A 20,308-nucleotide genomic window follows, 5' to 3' on the forward strand; every position below is an offset into this window, starting at 1 on the left:
CTAACATTCATTCAAAATAATGATAATTTTAAATGAAAATAAGTTTATATTGCTTATTTTTATAATGTAATTTTATTATCTCTTAATTCTCACAAAATCCTTGTGAAACAGTGATAATGAATCCCAATTTCTAAAAAAGAACACTGACATTCAGATAGTTAGAAACTTTTCTGAAACTAAAAAGTGAAGAGCAAGTCATACTCAGATCTTCTGATTCCAAGTTTAGTGTTCTTTCCTCAAAAAAAAAAAAAAAAGACAATACAGATGCCAATTGTCCTTTTATGACTGAAAAACCACTTATAGATTCATTCTTAAGATTTGGAGAAGTCTTCCAGGCATCCCCACAACCATTAACTGTCCATTTATTATTCACTGAAAAATTTATGGTACTAGATTGTAGCTCCAGAGAGGGAGGTGAGTCTCTCAACAACATATTATGTTTCAATAGGTCCCACAGCTACATTAGTTCTTCCCTGGTGCCTCAGATGGTAAAACACCTGCCTACAATGTGAGAGACCTGGGTTCAATCCCTGGGTTGGGGAGATCTCCTAGAGAAGGAAATGGCAACCCACTCCAGTACTCTTGCCTGGAAAAGCCCATGGACAGAAGAGCCTGGTAGGCTACAGTCCATGAGGTCACAAAGAGTCAGGCACGACTGAGTGACTTCACTTTCACTTTCATAGCTACAGAGAAATTTCATTTCTTGAGGACAATCCCTAAGGGGATATCTCAGATTATGGTGCAGCATCAATGAAAATTTACATCAAGAAATATCAGCCTGTCTCTTTACTTCACTTCTATTTATGAGTTTCAATATTCTTCAAGTTTTGCAGATATTTCCCCCATTGAACTGGCCTGAAATAGTCTCACTCAGAGAAATAACTTCTACCTCTCTAATTGGGTGTTGATTTTTACTTTTGCAAGTTTGTCCATTTACATGAACACAAAAGCATTTATTTATTTTTTTTTCTTTTTTTTTTATTAAATTTTAAAATCTTTAATTCTTACATGTGTTCCCAAACATGAAACCCCCTCCCACCTCCCTCCCCATAACATCTCTGTGGGTGATCCCCATGCACCAGCCCCAAGCATGCTGTATCCTGCGTCAGACATAGACTGGCGATTCAATTCTTACATGATAGTATACATGATAGAATGCCATTCTCCCAAATCATCCCGCCCTCTCCCTCTCTCTCTGAGTCCAAAAGTCCGTTATACACAGCTGTGTCTTTTTTCCTGTCTTGCATACAGGGTCGTCATTGCCATCTTTCTAAATTCCATATATATGTGTTAGTATACTGTATTGGTGTTTTTCTTTCTGGCTTACTTCACTCTGTATAATCGGCTCCAGTTTCATCCATCTCATCAGAACTGATTCAAATGAATTCACAAAAGCATTTATTTAAAGTATGTATTCTCATATTATTTGTTTTGTAAGTGCATGGGTGGGTGGTAGAAATTGGTCAAGAAAATCAGAAGAGGAAAAAGTCAAGTAGGGTTAAAAGACTGATGAATTGAATGTGAAACAGAAGGGAAGGATACTTTTTCATATGATTCATACATGTGAAAAGTTATACATATGAAAGAAATATCCAAGTTTGGAAAAGAAGATCTAGGGTTCACTCTACGTATTGTGAATGATGCTATAGATTTGTATGTCATCCTCTTCAGGGTAAAAGCTGAAACTCTGAGCAACTGCAGAATTAATACCAACTAATGCCATAGTTCTTCCCTTGGTTTATAGACTTCAAGCATTCCTGAAAAGCAAAAAGAAGATAGGCTGATACGGCTAAATCATCATAAGTGATGATAGTTTCTTATGATTCTAACCAACATCATGAGAACAGTTGAGTGTAGTGTCTCTTGCACAATTCAGAAAAGGAAACTTTCACAAATATTTAAGTACAAAACTTTATTAATTATTATAATATTATCTTCCCTAAATGTCTCTCATTTTGTCATTGTAGAAACTCATTTATAATAATAAATGTCTAATTTCATTAACAAAAGAGGCTGCAGGGGCAAACACTTGCATCTGCCTTTTTAAGCCAGTTTTCTGTATTTCAAAACTATAACATCTCAAATGTTATACAACATTTCCAACAATTCCTGAGACACCATTGGTTCATAATAACTTGCCTTAGTGTGCCAATGTAACAGTGTAGCATATATTATAAATCAGATTATTTTGACATACCAACTAGGCAACAATCAAGTTATTTTTAAGAGTCTATAGATCTGTCTTCTAGATCTATACAGAGTACATTTTGTATAGATCTTCTTTATATTTTCTTACATGTTTTGAAGATCACAGAAGTTATATTATATAACAAAATATTTAAGGATGGGTATGACTGACCTAAAAAACCCTTCTTAGAATATGAGAAAGCTGAAGGAAAAAGACCTGCTCATCAATGCATTTCAGTCCATGTGTCCGAATATTAACTTTCATCTGGTTCTGATTAAATCTCTGAAGCCACTTTCCAGTAGTTTTGAATACAGGTAACAAAGAAAGTACAGAAACGAATGTGTCTGGTTCTCACATTCTAATAGACTTGATTGAATCCATGATTTGTGAATTATGAATATGAGAATTTAAATACCCTAAATCCAGCATCAAGAAATAAATTTTCACAAACAATTTATACAAATTAACTTCCTTCATGTGTTAAAATGACCTTCAAAATCCGCTTGTAATTCAGTTCTCTCTCATCAACGTAAAAAACTGCTTGTGAAAAAGCAATTGAAGCTATTATTAAGTCAAATGGAATGATAAATTTGATGCTCCTCTTTTGGGAGTTCACCAATGCAGGAGCCACAGGAGATGTGAATTGGATCTCTAGATCTGGAAGATCCCCTGGAGTAAGAAATGGCACCCCACTTCAGTATTCTTACCTGAAAAATTCCATGGGCACAGGAGCTTGGTAGGCTACTGTCCATGGGGCCTCAAAGAGTTAGACATGACTGAGCAACTGAGCAAGCGTGCATGCGCACACACACACACCCAGTGACAGTATCTTCAATTGTAACCCTGAGTTGCCTAGATTAGCAACCCATTGTCTTGGTAATGGTAAGCCTGACATGCCCAGTATATAAAGTAAGTATTCACATATTACTTCTTTTATAAGTGCATGGGTGGGTGGTAGAAATTGGTCAAGAAAACCAAAGAGGAAAAAGTCAAGCATGATTCTTTGAACTCCTGATACCTCAAAAATGTTGAATTGAATGTAACTCAGAAGGGAAGAGTACTTTTTTCTTATGATTTGTAAACATGAAAGGTTATACATATGGAAGAGTTATCCGAGTCTGGAAAGGAAGATGTAGTGTTCATTCTAGGAATTGTGGCTAATGTGGCTTCTGGTATAGTGCCAGAATTATGTAATAGATTCACACTTGTTTTCTAGAGTCCAGTCACACATCAGAAACAAGGTAAACTCTAGGATTCTTTAAGTATCATCTAACATTAGCAAAAAAGGATATTGTAAAAAGACTTAAAGAGAATGCATGATACACTAAACTGGATAATGAATTATAGTAGGTCATGTGATTTTCATTTATCATAAAAAAGTGCCACTTAAGAAAGCAAAACATGAAACCTGGAAATTACTGTTTATCCATCTATCTACATATATATTAGATGTAAAAATAAAAGTGTATACACTTATCTAAAACCATCTTTTATTTTCTTAACACTGTCTTTGAAAAGCAAAATATTTTAATTTTGATGAGTTATGATTTTGGGATCATATCTAGAAATTTTTTCCAGGCCCAAGGTTGGTTGTCAATGCAACTTAATGACTTGAGAAATCAGATATTCACAAGTTAGGGTTTGGGAAAGGTACTTTTCCAGATTAGATGTGCAAAAGTTAGAGATTACAATCATTATACTGATAGCAGTTTCGCTGTTTTCTTTTCTTTTCTTTTCTTTTTTGGACAGAAGAAAGAACATTAGTGATAACTGCAAGAAGATATTTCATTGACAGAAGGTTTTTATCAATTGTAGACAAGAATAGAGGGAGGAACGGTGTTGATGGCTTTAAGTGGGCCCATGTATCCAGATCATCCTATTTCTTTTAATCTGTACCTCAGTGATGTTTATGAGAGAAAAACTCAGAGACAAATGGCATCACATGAAATAATGTCAATAGAATGCCACTAAATGTATGGATATATATTAATAAATATATATTAACATGTGGGTTAAAATTAAATATTAAGTTGCACAATAAAACAGGTAGTTAATTAGACTAAAACTTCATTCTCATATTAATTCTGATCAGAAGAATATTCTTCTCTCTAGCATTTTCTTCAGGGCAACATTGACATCCCTGTTCCGTAGACTATAAATCAGGGGGTTCAGCATGGGTACAACAATAGTGTAAAACACAGAGGACACTTTCCCTTCATCCATGGAACTGACTGATGATGGCTGCAGATACATGAATGCTGCAGACCCATAGAAAATAGCAACAGCTGAGATGTGGGAGCTGCATGTGCTGAAGGCTTTAGATCTGCCCTTCACTGAAGGAATGCGGAGGACGCTGGAAATAATGAAGACGTAGGAGCTGACAATGATCAGGCTGGGGGCAAAGATGTTAAGTGCGCTAAAACATAGAACCAGTAATTCATTGACATAGGTGCTAGAGCAGGAAAGCTTTAGGAGGGACAGAAGATCACAGAAATAATGGTTGATCACATCTAATTTGCAGAAATGAACTCTAAGCGTGCAGCCTGTGTGGGCGAAGGCACATATCAATCCCATCATATACACTCCCGAAATGAGGGAGAAACAGGCCTGATGTGACATGATAATATTATACAGCAAGGGGATACAGATGGCAACATAGCGATCATATGCCATTGCAGCCAACATGTAACACTCAGAGATAGCAAAAAGAAGGAAGAAGTAAAGCTGAGTTATGCATTCAGGGTAGGAGATGATGCTCTTCTCTGTCATAAAGTTCACCAGCATTCTGGGGGTAATGACAGTGGACTGACAGAGGTCAATGAAAGACAAGCTGCTTAGGAAATAGTACATGGGAGTGTGCAGGCAAGAACTGAGCCCAATCAATATGATCATGCCCAGGTTCCCCACCACCGTGACCACATAGATTCCTAGGAGGAGGAGGAAAAGGGGCAGCTGGAGTCGTGGCTGTTCTGTGAGGCCAGCAAGGACGAATTCAGTCACTGATGAGTGATTTCCAGGGTCCATTTTCTTCTCTGCAGGTTCTAAGTTTGAAAACAGAAAAATGAGTGCACATGTGTGTGTGTGTGTGTTTTTGTGTGTTTGTGTATGTGTGTGTATGACAGAGATAGAGGCTTATGCATATATGTATGTGTGTGTGTGTGTTTGTGGGTGTGAGAGGCAGAGAATAATTCTGCAGAGATCATTCTTTATCCATCATCAGAGGACACACATAATGAAGGGAATTCTCCAGTATATCCTGCTACTGTAGGATAAACAATCATTCTGGTTGATTTAGAATAGAAATTATAAACTTCAAGCTCTTTATAATTAAGATATTTCATAAAGTTTAAGAGAAACAATTTATAAATTTTTAAAGCCAGTCAAAAGAAATATTTCTAATATTATTTCTGAGTATTCATCTTTCCTCCAAATTTTTATGTTTATATATTAATATCATCAATGTCAAGTGGCATAGAACTTTCCTTTCATTTATAATAAGTAATATAGTGTATGCTTTCTTTTCTTTTTTTTTTTAGTGTATGCTTTCTATAATTAATAAAGAAAGGATTCATAAGTCTTTGAAAAGTAATTATATTAGTTGAGGTTATATTCTTTAGTAACATCTCAACTGAAAATATCTGATGACCAGTATCATTTCACCTGAGATCAATGCTTTAATGGCTCAGCTTCCTTCTCCCTGGATTTTGACTCCAGAGGGCAGAAATGCAACTGCTTGGCAGACATCATGTTTATACCTCAACAGATTTTCCCACCCCAGGAACCATTCATTCTTCTTATTCTAAATAGGATAATCTTAGGGGTGAGAATATAATGGCCCAAATACAAGCCATGTACTCTACCACTATGACCAGGGCATCACTGTACTGAGATTGATCTATACAGAAACGCTTAAGTGTTAGGTATGCCAATATTTTAAAAATATAATCATGTATTTTGTACATGTTCTCAAAAGAATTCAAAGATGGTAGAGATGTGGATGAGTAAAGTACATGCAAAATAAAATAAGTAATTTTAGTGTCAATTCAATACTAGTCAACAGTGATATGTTTTTTTAAAGACCAGTGTACCTTTGGTCTAGATTTGCAAAGGAAATGAGTAGGTACTAGAAAATAGAAATTCATATTCTTAACAGTCAAGCAATATTTGGACTATTGTGTTCAGTTTGAAGTAAAATACTGTGTGTGATAAAGGAGAAGCTGCACAGTTTCATAAATTTGATCTATAAATATGGTATTTTAAGATGGCTAAAACAATCGAAGATATTTTTTTCCAGCAAAGGAAAAATTCTTGTGACACTGGGCAGTTATCTCAACGTTCATTATATGGCAGTGAGAGGTACTGAACTTATTTTATATGTTCAAGAGATTGAGTAAAATTAACTGCTTCAAATTATGGAAAGAAATATTTGGTTTTACAGCAAAGACAAATATCCCTATCATCAGACACACCCCAAGCTGACAATCATAAAATTTGAGCTCAGACTGAGAAACCATGTGCATAGCACGTATTCTTTAAGGACACACCTAATGAGTAGTTGGATTTAACGTAATTCTATTATCTTCATTCTAATGGAACCTGAATATTGTGGACAGTAGGAGATTGAATCCTCAGCTAAACACCATTCTTGCTGTGTGGTCTTGAGATAACATGTTTACTCTCCAACACTCCGAAAAACAGAAATAATAAAATCTACCTTCCATGTAAATTCTGATAAATGATTCCTATGAGATGCTTAGCATGGTACATACCTTTGGAAAGACCTTAATACTGTCAATGCTATTTTAATTTTGATCTATTGAGTTTGTTCCATTATATCTTTTGGTTCAGTGGCATTTTCATTTCTGCTATAATGGCTGGCTGCATATTATCACTCTGGGTTATTTAACTTATATGCATAGTACATCATGAGAATCGCTGGGCTGAATGAAGCACAAGCTGGAATCAAGATTTCTGGGAGAAATATCAATAACCTCAGATATGCAGATGACACCACCCTTATGATAGAAAGCGAAGAAGAACTAAAGAGCCTCTTGATGAAAGTGAAAGAGGAGAGTGAAATATCTGGTTTAAAACTCAACATTGAGAAAACTAAGGTCATGGCATCTGATCCCATCACTTCATGGCAAATAGATGGGGAAACAGTGGAAAGAGTTACAGATTCTATTTTTTTGGGCTCCAAAATCATTGCAGATGGTGACTGCAGCCATGAAATTAAGAGACACTTGCTCCTTGGAAGAAAAGATATGACCAACCTAGACAGCATATTAAAAAGCAGAGACATTACTTTGCCAACAAAGGTTGGTCTGGTCAAAGCTATGGTTTTTCCAGCAGTCATGTATGGATGTGAGAGTTGGACTATAAAGAAAGCTGAGTGCTGAAGAATTGATGCTTTTGAACTGTGGTGTTGGAAAAGACTCTTGAGAGTCCCTTGAACTTCAAGGAGATCCAGCAAGTCCACCCTAATGGAAACCAGTCCTGATTATTCATTGGAAGGTCTGATGTTGAATCTGAAACTCCAATAGTTGGCCACCTGATGTGAAGAACTGACTCTTTTGAAAAGACCCTGATGGTGGGAAGGATTGAGGGCAGGAGAAGAAGGGGATAACGGAGGATAAGATGGTTAGATGGCATCAATGATTCAATGGACATGAGTTTAGGTAAACTCTGGGAGTTGGTGATGGACTGCGAGGCCTTGTGTGCTGCAGTCCATGGGGTCACAAGTAGTTGGATACAACTGAGCCACTGAACTGAACTGAACTGAACTGATGATGGCTGGAATTTTTTTTTTTTTCTTAAGACATTTTCTTGTTCCTCCTTTCTACCTAAATACATACAATGATCATGAAATTTGAAGTTTTTACTAAAAATAAACTTCCTAAATATTAATATTTTATAAGGTATCCAAATGAAGTTTGAATAAATTTCTGTCATTCCATGATTTATTTCACCCAACAGCAAAAATTATTATTTTTATGTCTCACCAGGTGTCACATGTTTTAAGTATTATACAAAACAGCATTTGATAGAATTTCTTTTATGACTCATTATATTTCTTTATCTTCTCTCACACATTCCCAGTGTATCTGATGAAATATATTCAATAGTTAGAGTCCTTGAGTTAAAGGCTTTAATAATGGAAACGCCAGTTATAAGATCATTTTCTGTGTGCTGAGGATACCTTTCTCATGTTTACATTTAGTACGTGCTTAATTCTGTATCAATTATTATGAGTTACTTATCAGCTTTTCTTCTATACTAGACTGTTAATACAGTGTTTGGCACAATGCCTTATATACAAGTATCAGTAAATATGATTTTTAATAAAATTGTTGAAAGGAGTGTAGTGATAAGCTAACATAGACTGCAACACAAGTGAACAAAGCTCTCACACTACCTGAGTTGAAATGAGTAAACAAAGAAATACTGGCCATACTTTTATCCAGCGGACACAGAGAGATGATAAGGGAAACTTTGTTCCTCAGGGAGTGTGGATATTAGAGTGAGGAGTGATAGAGACAGAAAAATAGCTACTCACATCTTTTCATCTGAGGGACCTAGAACAGAAGATTCAACTTTCTAAAGTCCTGGACTGGGATGCAGATACATCTCTCTTTGTCTCCAAAACACCAGTGCTGTGTATTCTTCTCCTCTATTTCTCTGTAGGGAAAATGGTTCTGGTGATGCAGGTGGATAGTTCTGAGTACTAACCTTGCAGAACTTCTTGTTGTTGTAGGGTCATAACCTAGAAGACTGTTGTAATAATTGTGAGTCACTGGTCCTAGCTTCTGTTGAAGTTGATGGCCCCATGCAAATGTTGGTTGATGTGAATGGTGACTTATAATCTGAGTATTGATGCTAAGAGTCAGATGAGGAACAGATAATGCTAATGATCTCCCATTAGGATCATATCCCACACATATCAACTCTTGGGAAGAGTTACAATTAGCAATTCCCTCTTCTCCCGTTGACTCTCTAGTGTTTAATAGTGTCATATCATTGTAATTTATCATTTTTGTTAGATTATAGGTTGGAAGAAAGGCTGGGATAGATCTTATTAGAACTCTGGTGAATTTCATGTCAAGCTATATAAGAACTCAAAATTTTAGGAAAATTTTAAGACCTGCGTTGAACACTCTAAAATGATTTCACAAAAGAGATTAAAAAAATAAAAATAAATTTGTGTGCAATATTTGAACAATTTTTTTCTCATTGACATATATTAACTGTATTCAGATGCCATGATGTATTTATAAAGCAGTAGTGCTTGAAATATTTTAACATGTAGGCTGCAGGAAGGTTTCAGCTGGTTACTGTCATAATCCCATGAAAAGTTCCTAACAAGTAGAATAAGTTAATGACTTTATCTAACTCTATAAAAAAAGAAATATTGAGGAATAATATAGAAATATGTCACTTAATGTGAAAAAGTTTACTAGATGTTGTTTGCTTAATGCATAGAATAATTAAAAATCATGTTCTGGTTCAAGGTGACAACCTAGGAAGATCCACAACTCTGATTGCAGCAATATAGCAAACTGCATTGTATTTTCTCTTTATCTTAAAAACAAATTTATTGAACTATAATTTACATGTGGTAAAATTCTACATATTAAGAATTTTCTCAATATCAATATAGGTGAAGTTCTTCTGCTTGGGTATAGAAAACCATGATAATCTAGACTGGAGTATTTGAGTTCCAGATACCAATGTATCTCCAGATTTGTTATGTTGACCCATCAGATACCAACCATACATACTATTTTTTAACACATGTAGACTGCATGCTTGAAAACCAAGAGTTTTGTTTCAAGGATATTGGCTTTTCAACTTTATTTAATGACTTAAGAAATCAGCTGTTCACAAGTTATCTTACCTGCAGTGGGGCTTGATACAGAAGCTACTTACATTCATGCTTCGAAGTTTTTGTATAGAAATAATTTATGATGTCATCAGTTTTATTGCAGGTCTTTGAAGAACTCATCAAATATAAATTTAATTGATTTTAACTTGGTGGATTCATGTTGATGTATGGCAAAACCAATACAGTATTGTAAAGTAAAATAAAGTAAAAGAAAAATAAATAAATAAATAAAAATACTGAGAACTGAAAAAAAAATAAAGTCATATGTAGCTAATTAGAGAAAGTAAAGGACAAAGACAGTATGAAATATATACAGCTTCACATAAATGTTTTTAAAAAGGAAATAAGGAAGTTATCAAAGTGTTTCTAGTGTCAAGAACTATTTTAGGTCCTGAAGATATGGAAGTAAAATACAAGCATGGGGGTAACCTTTACGAACATTACAGTAGATATATATTTTGGACAGTAAGCATGCAAGTACACACCAAAAACAATAAATGGCATAGTAGGAGGCATACTGGTTCGAGCAATGTAACAAAGCATGAAACTTTGTTCTTAACTCAGATTTTAAGCTCTGGTAAGGATTTTGAAGTAAGAGAATCATATATCCATTCAATGTAATAGGCAATGACTAGATCTAAAATATCATGCTCATGTTATGTCTGGTCATAAAAATATTCTTCTCTCAAGAATTTTCTTCAGGGCAACATTGACATCTTTATTCCTGAGGCTATAGATTAGGGGATTCAGCAATGGCACAACAATAGTATAAAACACAGAGGACACTTTCCCTTGGTCCATGGAACTCACAGATGATGGCTGTAGGTACATGAATGCTTCAGATCCATAGAAAATAGTGACAGCTGAGATGTGGGAGCTGCATGTGCTGAAGGCTTTGGACCTGCCCTCCATGGAACGAATGTGGAGGATGCTGGAGATGATGAAGATGTAGGAGCTGAGGATGGTCAGGATGGGGACAAAGATGTTAAGTGCACCAAAGCATAGAACCAGTATTTCGTTGACATAGGTGCTAGAGCAGGAGAGCTTTAGGAGAGGCAGAAGATCACAGAAATAATGGTTGATCACATCTAATTTGCAGAAATGAACTCTAAGCATGCAGCCTGTGTGAGAGAATGCACATACCAATCCATCATATACACTCCCGAAATGAGGGAGAAACAGGCCTGATGTGACATGATGGAATTATACAGCAAGGGGCTACAGATGGCAACATAGCGGTCATATGCCATTGCAGCCAACAGGTAACATTCTGCAATTATAAAAACAAGAAAGAAAAAGAGCTGGGTCATGCATTCAGGATAGGAGATGATGTTCTTCTCTGTCACAAAGTTCACCAGCATTTTGGGGGTAATGACAGTGGACTGACAGAGGTCAATGAAGGACAAACTGCTTAGGAAATAGTACATGGGAGTGTGCAGGCGAGAACTGAGCCCAATCAGTATGATCATGCCCACGTTCCCCACCACCGTAACCACATAGATTCCTAGGAAGAGGAGGAAAAGGGGCAGCTGGAGTCGTGGCTGTTCTGTGAGCCCAGCAAGGATGAACTCAGTCACTGAGGAGTGATTTTCTGCTGCCATTTCCATCTGCATAGTCTCTGGAGGGGAAAGAGTAAAACACTGTCATCGGAGGGAATTCATTCCATTCTTTTAAATTTGGAGTAGAGTGCTCCATATAAATGATTCACATTTTTGGCATCCTATCCACCTATATAATCACTTAACTGTGGGTCTATTTATGGAATGAAAGTGCATCTAAAGCCAGAAAGAAGAACACCAATACAGTATACTAATGCATATATATGGAATTTAGAAAGATGGTAACGATAACCCTGTATGCGAGACAGCAAAAGAGACACAGATGTATTGAACAGTCTTTTGGACTCTATGGGATAAGGAGAGGGTGGGATGATTTGGGAGAGTGGCATTGAAACATGTATAATATCATATAAGAAATGAATCACCAGTCCGGGTTCAATGCAGGATACAGGATGCTTGGGGCTAGTGCACTGGGATGACCCAGAGTGATGGTACAGGGAGGAAGGAGGGAGGGGGGTTTAGGATGGGGAACATGGGTACACTCGTGGCTGATTCATGTTGATGTATGGCAAAACCAATACAATGTTGTAATTAGCCTCCAATTAAAATAAATAAATTAAAAAAGAAATCTCAATAAAAAATAAATTCAATATTTATAAAGCCTCATTTTCAAATATAATAAATATATTTTATTTTTTTAAATGTAAATTTATTTATTTTAATTGGAGGTTAATTATATTACCATATTGTATTGATTTTGCTTCTATTAAAGCTTTTAGCCATGTTTATAATAATAAAAACATGCATGGCAGCTTTATGCATAACAATACAAATTGGAAACAATTCAAATTTATGTCCATCACTGATGAATAGATGAGTGAGTCATAGTATAGTATGTACATACATAATCATATGCATATCCACATATATACATATATGTATGCGCATATATAAACATATACAGCAACATATATTGATGGTATCTATAGATTGGATTTAAAGTGTGACATTCAGAGTCTTTCAATTTATCATCAACCACAAACTGCCTCATCCATCTACCCTTTGATGCCATGTCAGTATTACCATTTTCTATTTGTGCCATAAAAATCAACCCTGAATATTCATTGGACAGGATTGTTGCTGAAGCTGAAGCTCCAATACTTTTGCCACCTGATGTGAAGAGCTGACTCATTGGAAAAGAGCCTGATGCTGGAAAAGATTGAAGGCTAAAGGAGAAGCAGGCAGCAGCTGTCTGTCTTTTTTTTTTTTTTTCCCACATGAAATAATCCTATCATCTCTCTTTGTCTCTGTTGTGTGGTAAATATGTTCTCTTTTCTTTTCAATCTTACTTAAGTTAGAAATTATCATGAAAACATTCTCCAACACCTTGTAATTGATTTAACTTTCCCACTTTACATTCAGAAAACCGTCATTTCTAAACAGCATATTTTTAGACTTGAGATATATTGTAAGTCAGTTGATACACAGAATCATACTTATTCTCCTCTGTATAACAAGTAAATTGCATAGTGTTTAGGACATAAGGGGATATAAATGGGATTTTATAAATAATTCCATACAAGAATGTATGAAGACTATTTGCCTGAATTTTCATGGTATTATTTCCAGACTTAATAGTCTCAAGCCACAAACGTGAGATGAATACACTCACCTTTCTTCTTGCTGGAAATCTCAATACCAAATTTTGTTTGCAACATTCTTCCTTTGACTCAGAAGATAGCTCTGTATTGGTGTCAGGAATGATAGGTACCCAGCTTTCTGCTGTCTTTAGTGTTGAGAGGGCTGGCACAGCCCCTTTTGAAGCTGGTCTACATCACAGGTCAGCATCTCTAATTTTAAGTCTTCAGTGTGTGTTTCTTCAGCTTCAAGGTAGCAAACACCTTGTACCTTTCTCAGTTCTCCCTTGAGCGGTTGTGATCACTGTGCTATGAAGGTGTGTCATGGATTTCATATAAGCCAGGCAATAAAAAACATGGAGTCAAATACTCTCCAAGGATTTCCGTTTCTCAGAAGACAAGCTCTTGAGAAAGAAGCAGCTGCAGTTGACATGTCCCCAGTTGTCTATCTTTTTCCTTAAGAGGAATTCTCTGTCAATCCTGAACTCAACAATTAGTGACCAAGATTTCTTCACAGGATCACCTGGAGATTTTTTCAAAATAAAATCCTCAACAAGCATCAGATCCTTCTCAGATTCTGCATCTCATACAAGCTCCTGGCCAGTTCTAGTTGTTCCTAGTCCACTCTGTGAGTAAAAGGTTTTAGAGGATTGGGCAACATTCTGACAAGTTATCTTAATGTTAAAATGGAAACAATTTTTAATATGATGAGGTAAATCATTTATCCTTGCAAAAATGTATTTAATCCATTTTACATGTAAATACAAAATACACATATTAATTCAAGTCAAATCTATATGTTATTGGATTTAAAGTTATGGGGTGAGAATTCAGAATATTGACACTTTTTGATCTTTTAGGTGCTCACTATTAATGATTCTAGTGCTAAGCTGCATATATAAAACATTTTGTTAGGCACTTATGCTTCATGTTTCCTCTGTTCTTATGTATTGTATTTTCACTTTTTGTTCTAAACCAGGAAAATTGGAAACATACTTAGAAATGATTGAATTAAGGTAAATTGCACACTCAAGTCAGGAGAAATGTTATAGTTAAATATAAGAAGACTCAGTTTTATTTTTTACCAGTTTATACTTTTGTTACATTGAAAGTAAAAGTCACTCAGTTGTTTCTGATTCTTTGTGACTGCATGGACTATGAGTCCACAGAATTCTCCAGGCCAGAATACTGGAGTGGTTAGCCTTTCCCTTCTCCCTGGGATCTTCCCAACCCAGGTCTCCTGCTTTGCAGGTGGATTCTTTACAAGCTGAGCCACAAGGGAAGTTAATGCTTCTCAATTTTAGATATTGATTTAAACTCATTAAAAAAATTATCAGGGAAGTTTTTTTTTTCTTTTAATTTCAATACCGAGGTTGAACCCTATGCCAATTAAGTCAAAATTTCAGGGTGTGAGGTCAGATATCAATATTTTTCAAAAGCTCCTCAACTTTTAATGTGCATGGGAATAAAGCAGATTCTTATAGTAAGTCTTTTTTTTTTAAGGCTACTAGTTTAAATTTTATTTTTTTAAATATAAATTTATTTATTTTAATTGGAGGTTAATTACTTTACCATAGATTTGAGATTATACATTTTAAATAAAATCTTTCAGATTTTGCCACTATTTCTCGTCTGTCGACCACTCTGAGAAACAAGGTTCTAGAGGGTCTCTTGTTTTGAATACCTTCCACTGGAGTTCTTTCAGATTCAAGGAAAATCCACCCTACCCATGCACCAAAAATCTTTTAGCTTTGTGTTTGCTATGGCTGCAGAATTCTGATATGTTTGGAGAAGAATACTGTGTGTCTGGAATGCCACTGTATAAGTGAACAGACTATGATTGAAGTTGCTTCAGTGTGCCAAATAAAAGTAAAAAAGAGTTGGAATTTGGTAAAGGTCAGATATAGAAAGAATGTAAACAAGAAGTAAAGAGATCATTCCTATACTTATTCAGAAATTAAAAATATGAAGAGATCCATATAAGCCATATGTTCATTTCTGACAGGTTATATGTTCTGATTTAGCTGATTTATATATATATATTTATATATTCTGGACTATATATAACAGACTAGGAATTATGCCTAAGGTAGAAGTTGTAATTGTAGCCATTCTAGCTTCTTTTATAGTATTGATGAATAGTAGGTCAAATACTATGAAAATAATGACAAATAATATGAAAATTAAGTCAAATAATATGAAATAGATGAAGATGAATGTTTGCCATTGATGGATGAATGGATAATGAAATACACGTGTGGTAAATAAAATTGTGTTATATATATAGTCGTCTATTTGAACACTATAGTTGAATAAGGCAGCACACTACCCAAAGAATGTCGATCTGTCAGTAATGAGTAAGATGGTTTGAACTGAGAAGAGGCTGAAGACAACTGGGTACTCAGAGTTTCATGTGAATTTATAGTTACCAGATGTTAATGCCCAGAAGCTAAAAAGAAACAATATGAGGGGAGATAAGAGATGTTTCCAAGATGAAACTGACAAGAAACGGCAATTGTTTATAACTTATATGGCAAAAGGCATGAACCTCATGAAAGTAATACAACTTACAGAATTTGGGTTTATTATGAATAGCTGTTAACATACATTTATTGTTGTAGTTTAGTGGCAAGGTTATGTTGGATGGATGCTTCGCAACCCTGTGGACTGTAGCCTGCAGGCTCCTCTCTCCATGGGATTTCTCAGGCAAGAATACTGGAGTGGGTTACCAGTTCCTTCTCCAGGGGATCTTTCCCACCCAAGGGCTGAACCCACATCTCCTGCATTGGCAGCTGTATTCTTTACCGCTGAGCCACTGGGGAAGCACCTGTTACATAAACAGTATAGCACTAATGGTTTAAAGATAAAAATGTGTTGAGCTACTTGTGTAGAAATTGTTGGTATTGAACATGATATTTTGAATCTCTTTGATAAGTCTTATCATAAGATTCTGCAATCACTCTGCTTGTGTTTTTGCTTGATCAATGTGAAATATTTTGATTGTTTTCATTAAATCAAATGAAATAAAAGTAAAAATAGCATTGGAGAGATCTAACAAAAAGCAATACAATCTCACACAAAAGGTAGATGCTTAATGTGTAGAAAGAAATTACTGGGAAGACCTTACACCTACCCATAATTACATGGAGCCAATAGATTACTTTGAGTAAAATTACAGTTCTCGGAGCCAGACATTCTAGCCTCTGTCTTTATTATGTTTGGGACTATGGGGACATTTACTCAAAGTAAACAGGCTTCAGTTGATTAATCTCTCAAATGGAAACAATACTAAGGCTTGCCTTGAGAGAATATCATAAATATTAAAGAAAGTTGTCTAATATAAAGTGCTGGGCACATTGTTTGATATTTTATACTATCTCAATAATAATATGTCATTACTTTATGATGATCATCATAGTTATTCTGGTTTTTATTTTTTTAATATTACACTGAAACTTTAAATCTCGAGTCTCTGACTTTATTCTTGATATTTCTCCATAGTCATATAACACAAATTCAAAGGTTTTAGCCTGAAGAGAATTGGGGAAATGTATTGTCTGAGAAAATGATCCTGAATTCCCAAAAATTTGAACAATAAAAATAAAATATTACATATCTCAGTAAAGCAAAGGTTTATTTCTGATATGGCACCAACACTGAGTCTATTCATCTACATTTTCAACAGTCCAGAATTTTCTTCAGGGCCAATTTGACATCCTTATTCTGCAGAGTGTAGGTCCAGAGGGTTCAGCATGGGCACAGTGCAGGTATAAAACCCTTGTCTTTATATGAGCCCCTTGGTCCATGGGACTCACAGATGATGACTGAAAGTACACAAGTGTTGCAGATCCATAGAAAACAGCAACAGCAAAGATGTGGGAACTGCAGGTGCTAAAGGCTTTGGACCTGCCCTCCGTGGAGTGAATGTGGAAGGTTTTGTAGAGAATGAAGTTGTAGGAGATAAGAATAGTTAAGACAGAAATCAGGACGTTGAAAGAACTGTAGACTAGAGCCAAAAAATTGTTGAAATAGATGCTAGAACAGGATAGCTCCAAGAGTGAAAAAACATTGCAGAAATAATGGTTAACCACATTGGCCTTGCAGAAATAGAGCCTCAAAATAAGGCAAGTATGGAAGGTCGACTGAGTGATTCACAAGACATAAACTGCTGCTGTGAGCTGGAAGCACCTATAATAAGACATGATGGCATTATAAAGCAAGGGGTTACAGATAGCAACGTAGCAGTCATATGCCATTTCAGCCACATATAACTCTCTGCAATAATAAAAAGAAGAAAGAAATAGAGCTGAGTCAAGCATTCAGGGTAGGAGACGACATTTTTCTCTGTCACAAAGTTCACCAGCATTTTGGGGGTAATGACAGTGGACTGACAGAGATCAATAAAGACAAATTGCCAAGGAAATAGTACATGTGGGTGTGCAGGTGAGAATTGGCCCCCATCAGTGTGATCATGCCCTGGTTCCCCACTACCGTGACCACATAGATTCCTAGGAAGAGGAGGAAAAGGGGCAGCTGGAGTCGTGGCTGTTCTGTGAGGCAGCGGGGATGAACTCACTGAGGAGTGATTACAAGGATCCATGTTCTTCTCAGCAGATTCTAATTAAAAAAACAGAAAATGAATGTATTTCTGTGTGTGTGTGAGTGTGTGTGAGAGAGAGACACACACACACACAGAGACAGAGAGAGAGAGAGAGAGAGAGAGAGAGAGAGAGAGAGAGAGAGAGAGAGAGAGAGAGAGAGAGAGAGAGAGAGGCAGAGAGTAATTCTGCGGAGATCATTCTTTATCCTTCATCAGAGGATATATATGATGCAGGGAATTCTCCAGTATCTCCTGCTACTCGAGGACAAACAATCATTCTGGTTGAACTAGAATAGAAATTATAAACATCAAGAACTTTATAATTAAGAAATTTCATAAAGTTTAAGAGAAACAACAATTTATAGATTTTTAAAGTCAGTGAACATGAAGATTTATATTATTATTTCTGAGTACTCTTCTTTCCTCCAAGTTTCTCTGTTGATATATTAATATCATGCATGTCAAATGACATAGTATTTTCCTTCCATTTATAATAAATAATAGTAGTGTGTGCTTTCTATAATTAATGCAGGAGGATTCACAAGTCTGTGGAAAGTAGTTATATTAGTTGGGGCTGTCTTTAATAACATCTCAACTGAAAATACCTGAAATGTGACCACCAGTATCACTTCACCTGAGATCTGATGGACTAATGTCCCAGCTTCCTTCTCCCTGGACTTTGACTCCAGAGGGCAGATATGCAACTGCTTGGCAGACATCATGCCTATACCTCAATAAGTTTTTCCACACCAGGAACCATTCTTATTCTAATTTGGATAATCTTAGGGGTGAGAGTATAATGGCCTAAATACATGTCATGTACTCCAACACTGTAACCAGGGCATCAGTGTACCAAGATTGATCTATGCAATTTGGACTTCATGATTTAAATGGTGGAGGTGAGAAAATGATTCTATTCTCCAAATCAAAAAGTTCTTTTGAACACAAACACTAGGTGTTTGGTATGTCAACCTTTTAAAAATATAGTCATGCATTTTGCATGTGTTCTCAATAGAATTCAAAGATGGACGAGATGTGGATGAGTAAAGAACATGCAAAACAAAAAAAGTAAATTTAGTCTCAATTCAATACTAGTCAAAAGTGTGATGTATTTTTTAAAGACCAATGTATCTTTAGATTTGCACAGGAAATGAGTAGGTTCTAAAAAATAGAAATTAATATTCTTAACACTCAAGTGATATTTGGCTATTGTGCTCAGTTTGAAGTAAAACACTGTAGGAAAAGCTACACAGTTTCCTAAATATGATCTAGAAATCAGTTATTTTAAGATGGCCAAAATAACTGAGAATACTTTTTTTCTGGCAAAGCAAAAATTCACGTGGCACGAGACAGTTATTTCAAAATTCATCATATGGCAGTGAGAGGTACTGAACTTACTGTATACTTTCAAGAGACTGGGTAAAATGAATTGCCTCAAACCATGGGAAGAAATATTTAGTTTCACAGCAAAGACAAACATCCCTATCACCAGACACATCCTGAGCTGACAGTCATAAAGTTGGACCACAGCCTGAATAGCCACATAGACAGCAGATATTCTTTAAGGACACACCTAATGGGTAGTTGGATTAAATGTACTTCTATTATCTTCATTCTAATGGATCCTGAATATGGTAGACGTTAGAGGTTTGAATCCTCAATTCAACCCCATTCTTGCTGTGCGGTCTTGAGATAATATATCTACTTTCCAACTCTCCGAAAAACAGAAATACTACAATCTATATTCAGTGTATATTCAGATAAATGATTCCTATGAGATGCTTAGCACAGTCTCATTTCTTTTTAATCTATAAAGTTTCTTTCCATTATATCTTTTGTTTCAGCAGCATTTTCATTCCTGCATTTTTTTTTCTTTAAGACATTTTTTTGTTCCTCCTTTCTACCTAAATATATACAATGATACTGAAATTTGAAAGTTTTACTAAATATTAACTCCTAAATATCAATATTTTCCAAGGTTTCCAAATAAAGTTTGAATAAATTTCTGTCATTCAATGATTTATATCACCCAACAAAAAAATCTTTTAATTTCATGTCCCATCAGGTATCACATGATTTAACAATTAGGCAAAACAGCATTTGGTAGAATCTCTTTCTTTGACTCATTATATTTCTTTATCTTCTCTTACACATTCCCAGTGTATCTGATGAAATTTATTAAATAGTTAGGTCACTAAGTTAAGGGCTTTAATAATGAAAATCCCAGTTAATAAGACCATTTTTATGTGCTGACGAATACCCTTCTTATGTTTACGTTTCAGTTCAGTTCAGTTCAGTCGCTTAGTCATGTCCGACTCTTTGCGACCCCATGAATCGCAGCACGCCAGGCTTTCCTGTCCATCACCAACGTCCGGAGTTCACTCAGAATCGTGTCCATCGAGTCAGTGGTGCCATCCAGCCATCTCATCCTCGGTGGTCCCC

At 35.7% G+C, this 20,308-nt stretch overlaps 2 protein-coding genes and 1 pseudogene across 2 annotated transcripts; all 3 read right to left on the minus strand.

Annotated features, from left to right (window-relative positions):
- Positions 1 to 4,261: 4,261 nt before the first annotated feature.
- Positions 4,262 to 5,248, minus strand: LOC138082997 (olfactory receptor 8G1-like). The gene is given in 1 exon segment (XM_068976536.1): positions 4,262 to 5,248. A coding segment is annotated over 1 exon segment (951 nt). The 5' UTR covers positions 5,213 to 5,248.
- A 5,488-nt stretch (positions 5,249 to 10,736) lies between these two features.
- LOC138084737 (olfactory receptor 8G1-like) lies at positions 10,737 to 11,677 on the minus strand. The gene is given in 2 exon segments (XM_068979108.1): positions 10,737 to 11,224; positions 11,227 to 11,677. Coding segments are annotated over 2 exon segments (939 nt in total).
- A 5,267-nt stretch (positions 11,678 to 16,944) lies between these two features.
- LOC138083479 (putative olfactory receptor 8G3) lies at positions 16,945 to 17,866 on the minus strand (annotated as a pseudogene).
- Positions 17,867 to 20,308: the final 2,442 nt, after the last annotated feature.

The sequence above is a fragment of the Capricornis sumatraensis genome, chromosome 8, assembly GCF_032405125.1.
Source record: "Capricornis sumatraensis isolate serow.1 chromosome 8, serow.2, whole genome shotgun sequence".
Taxonomy (NCBI): domain Eukaryota; kingdom Metazoa; phylum Chordata; class Mammalia; order Artiodactyla; family Bovidae; genus Capricornis; species Capricornis sumatraensis.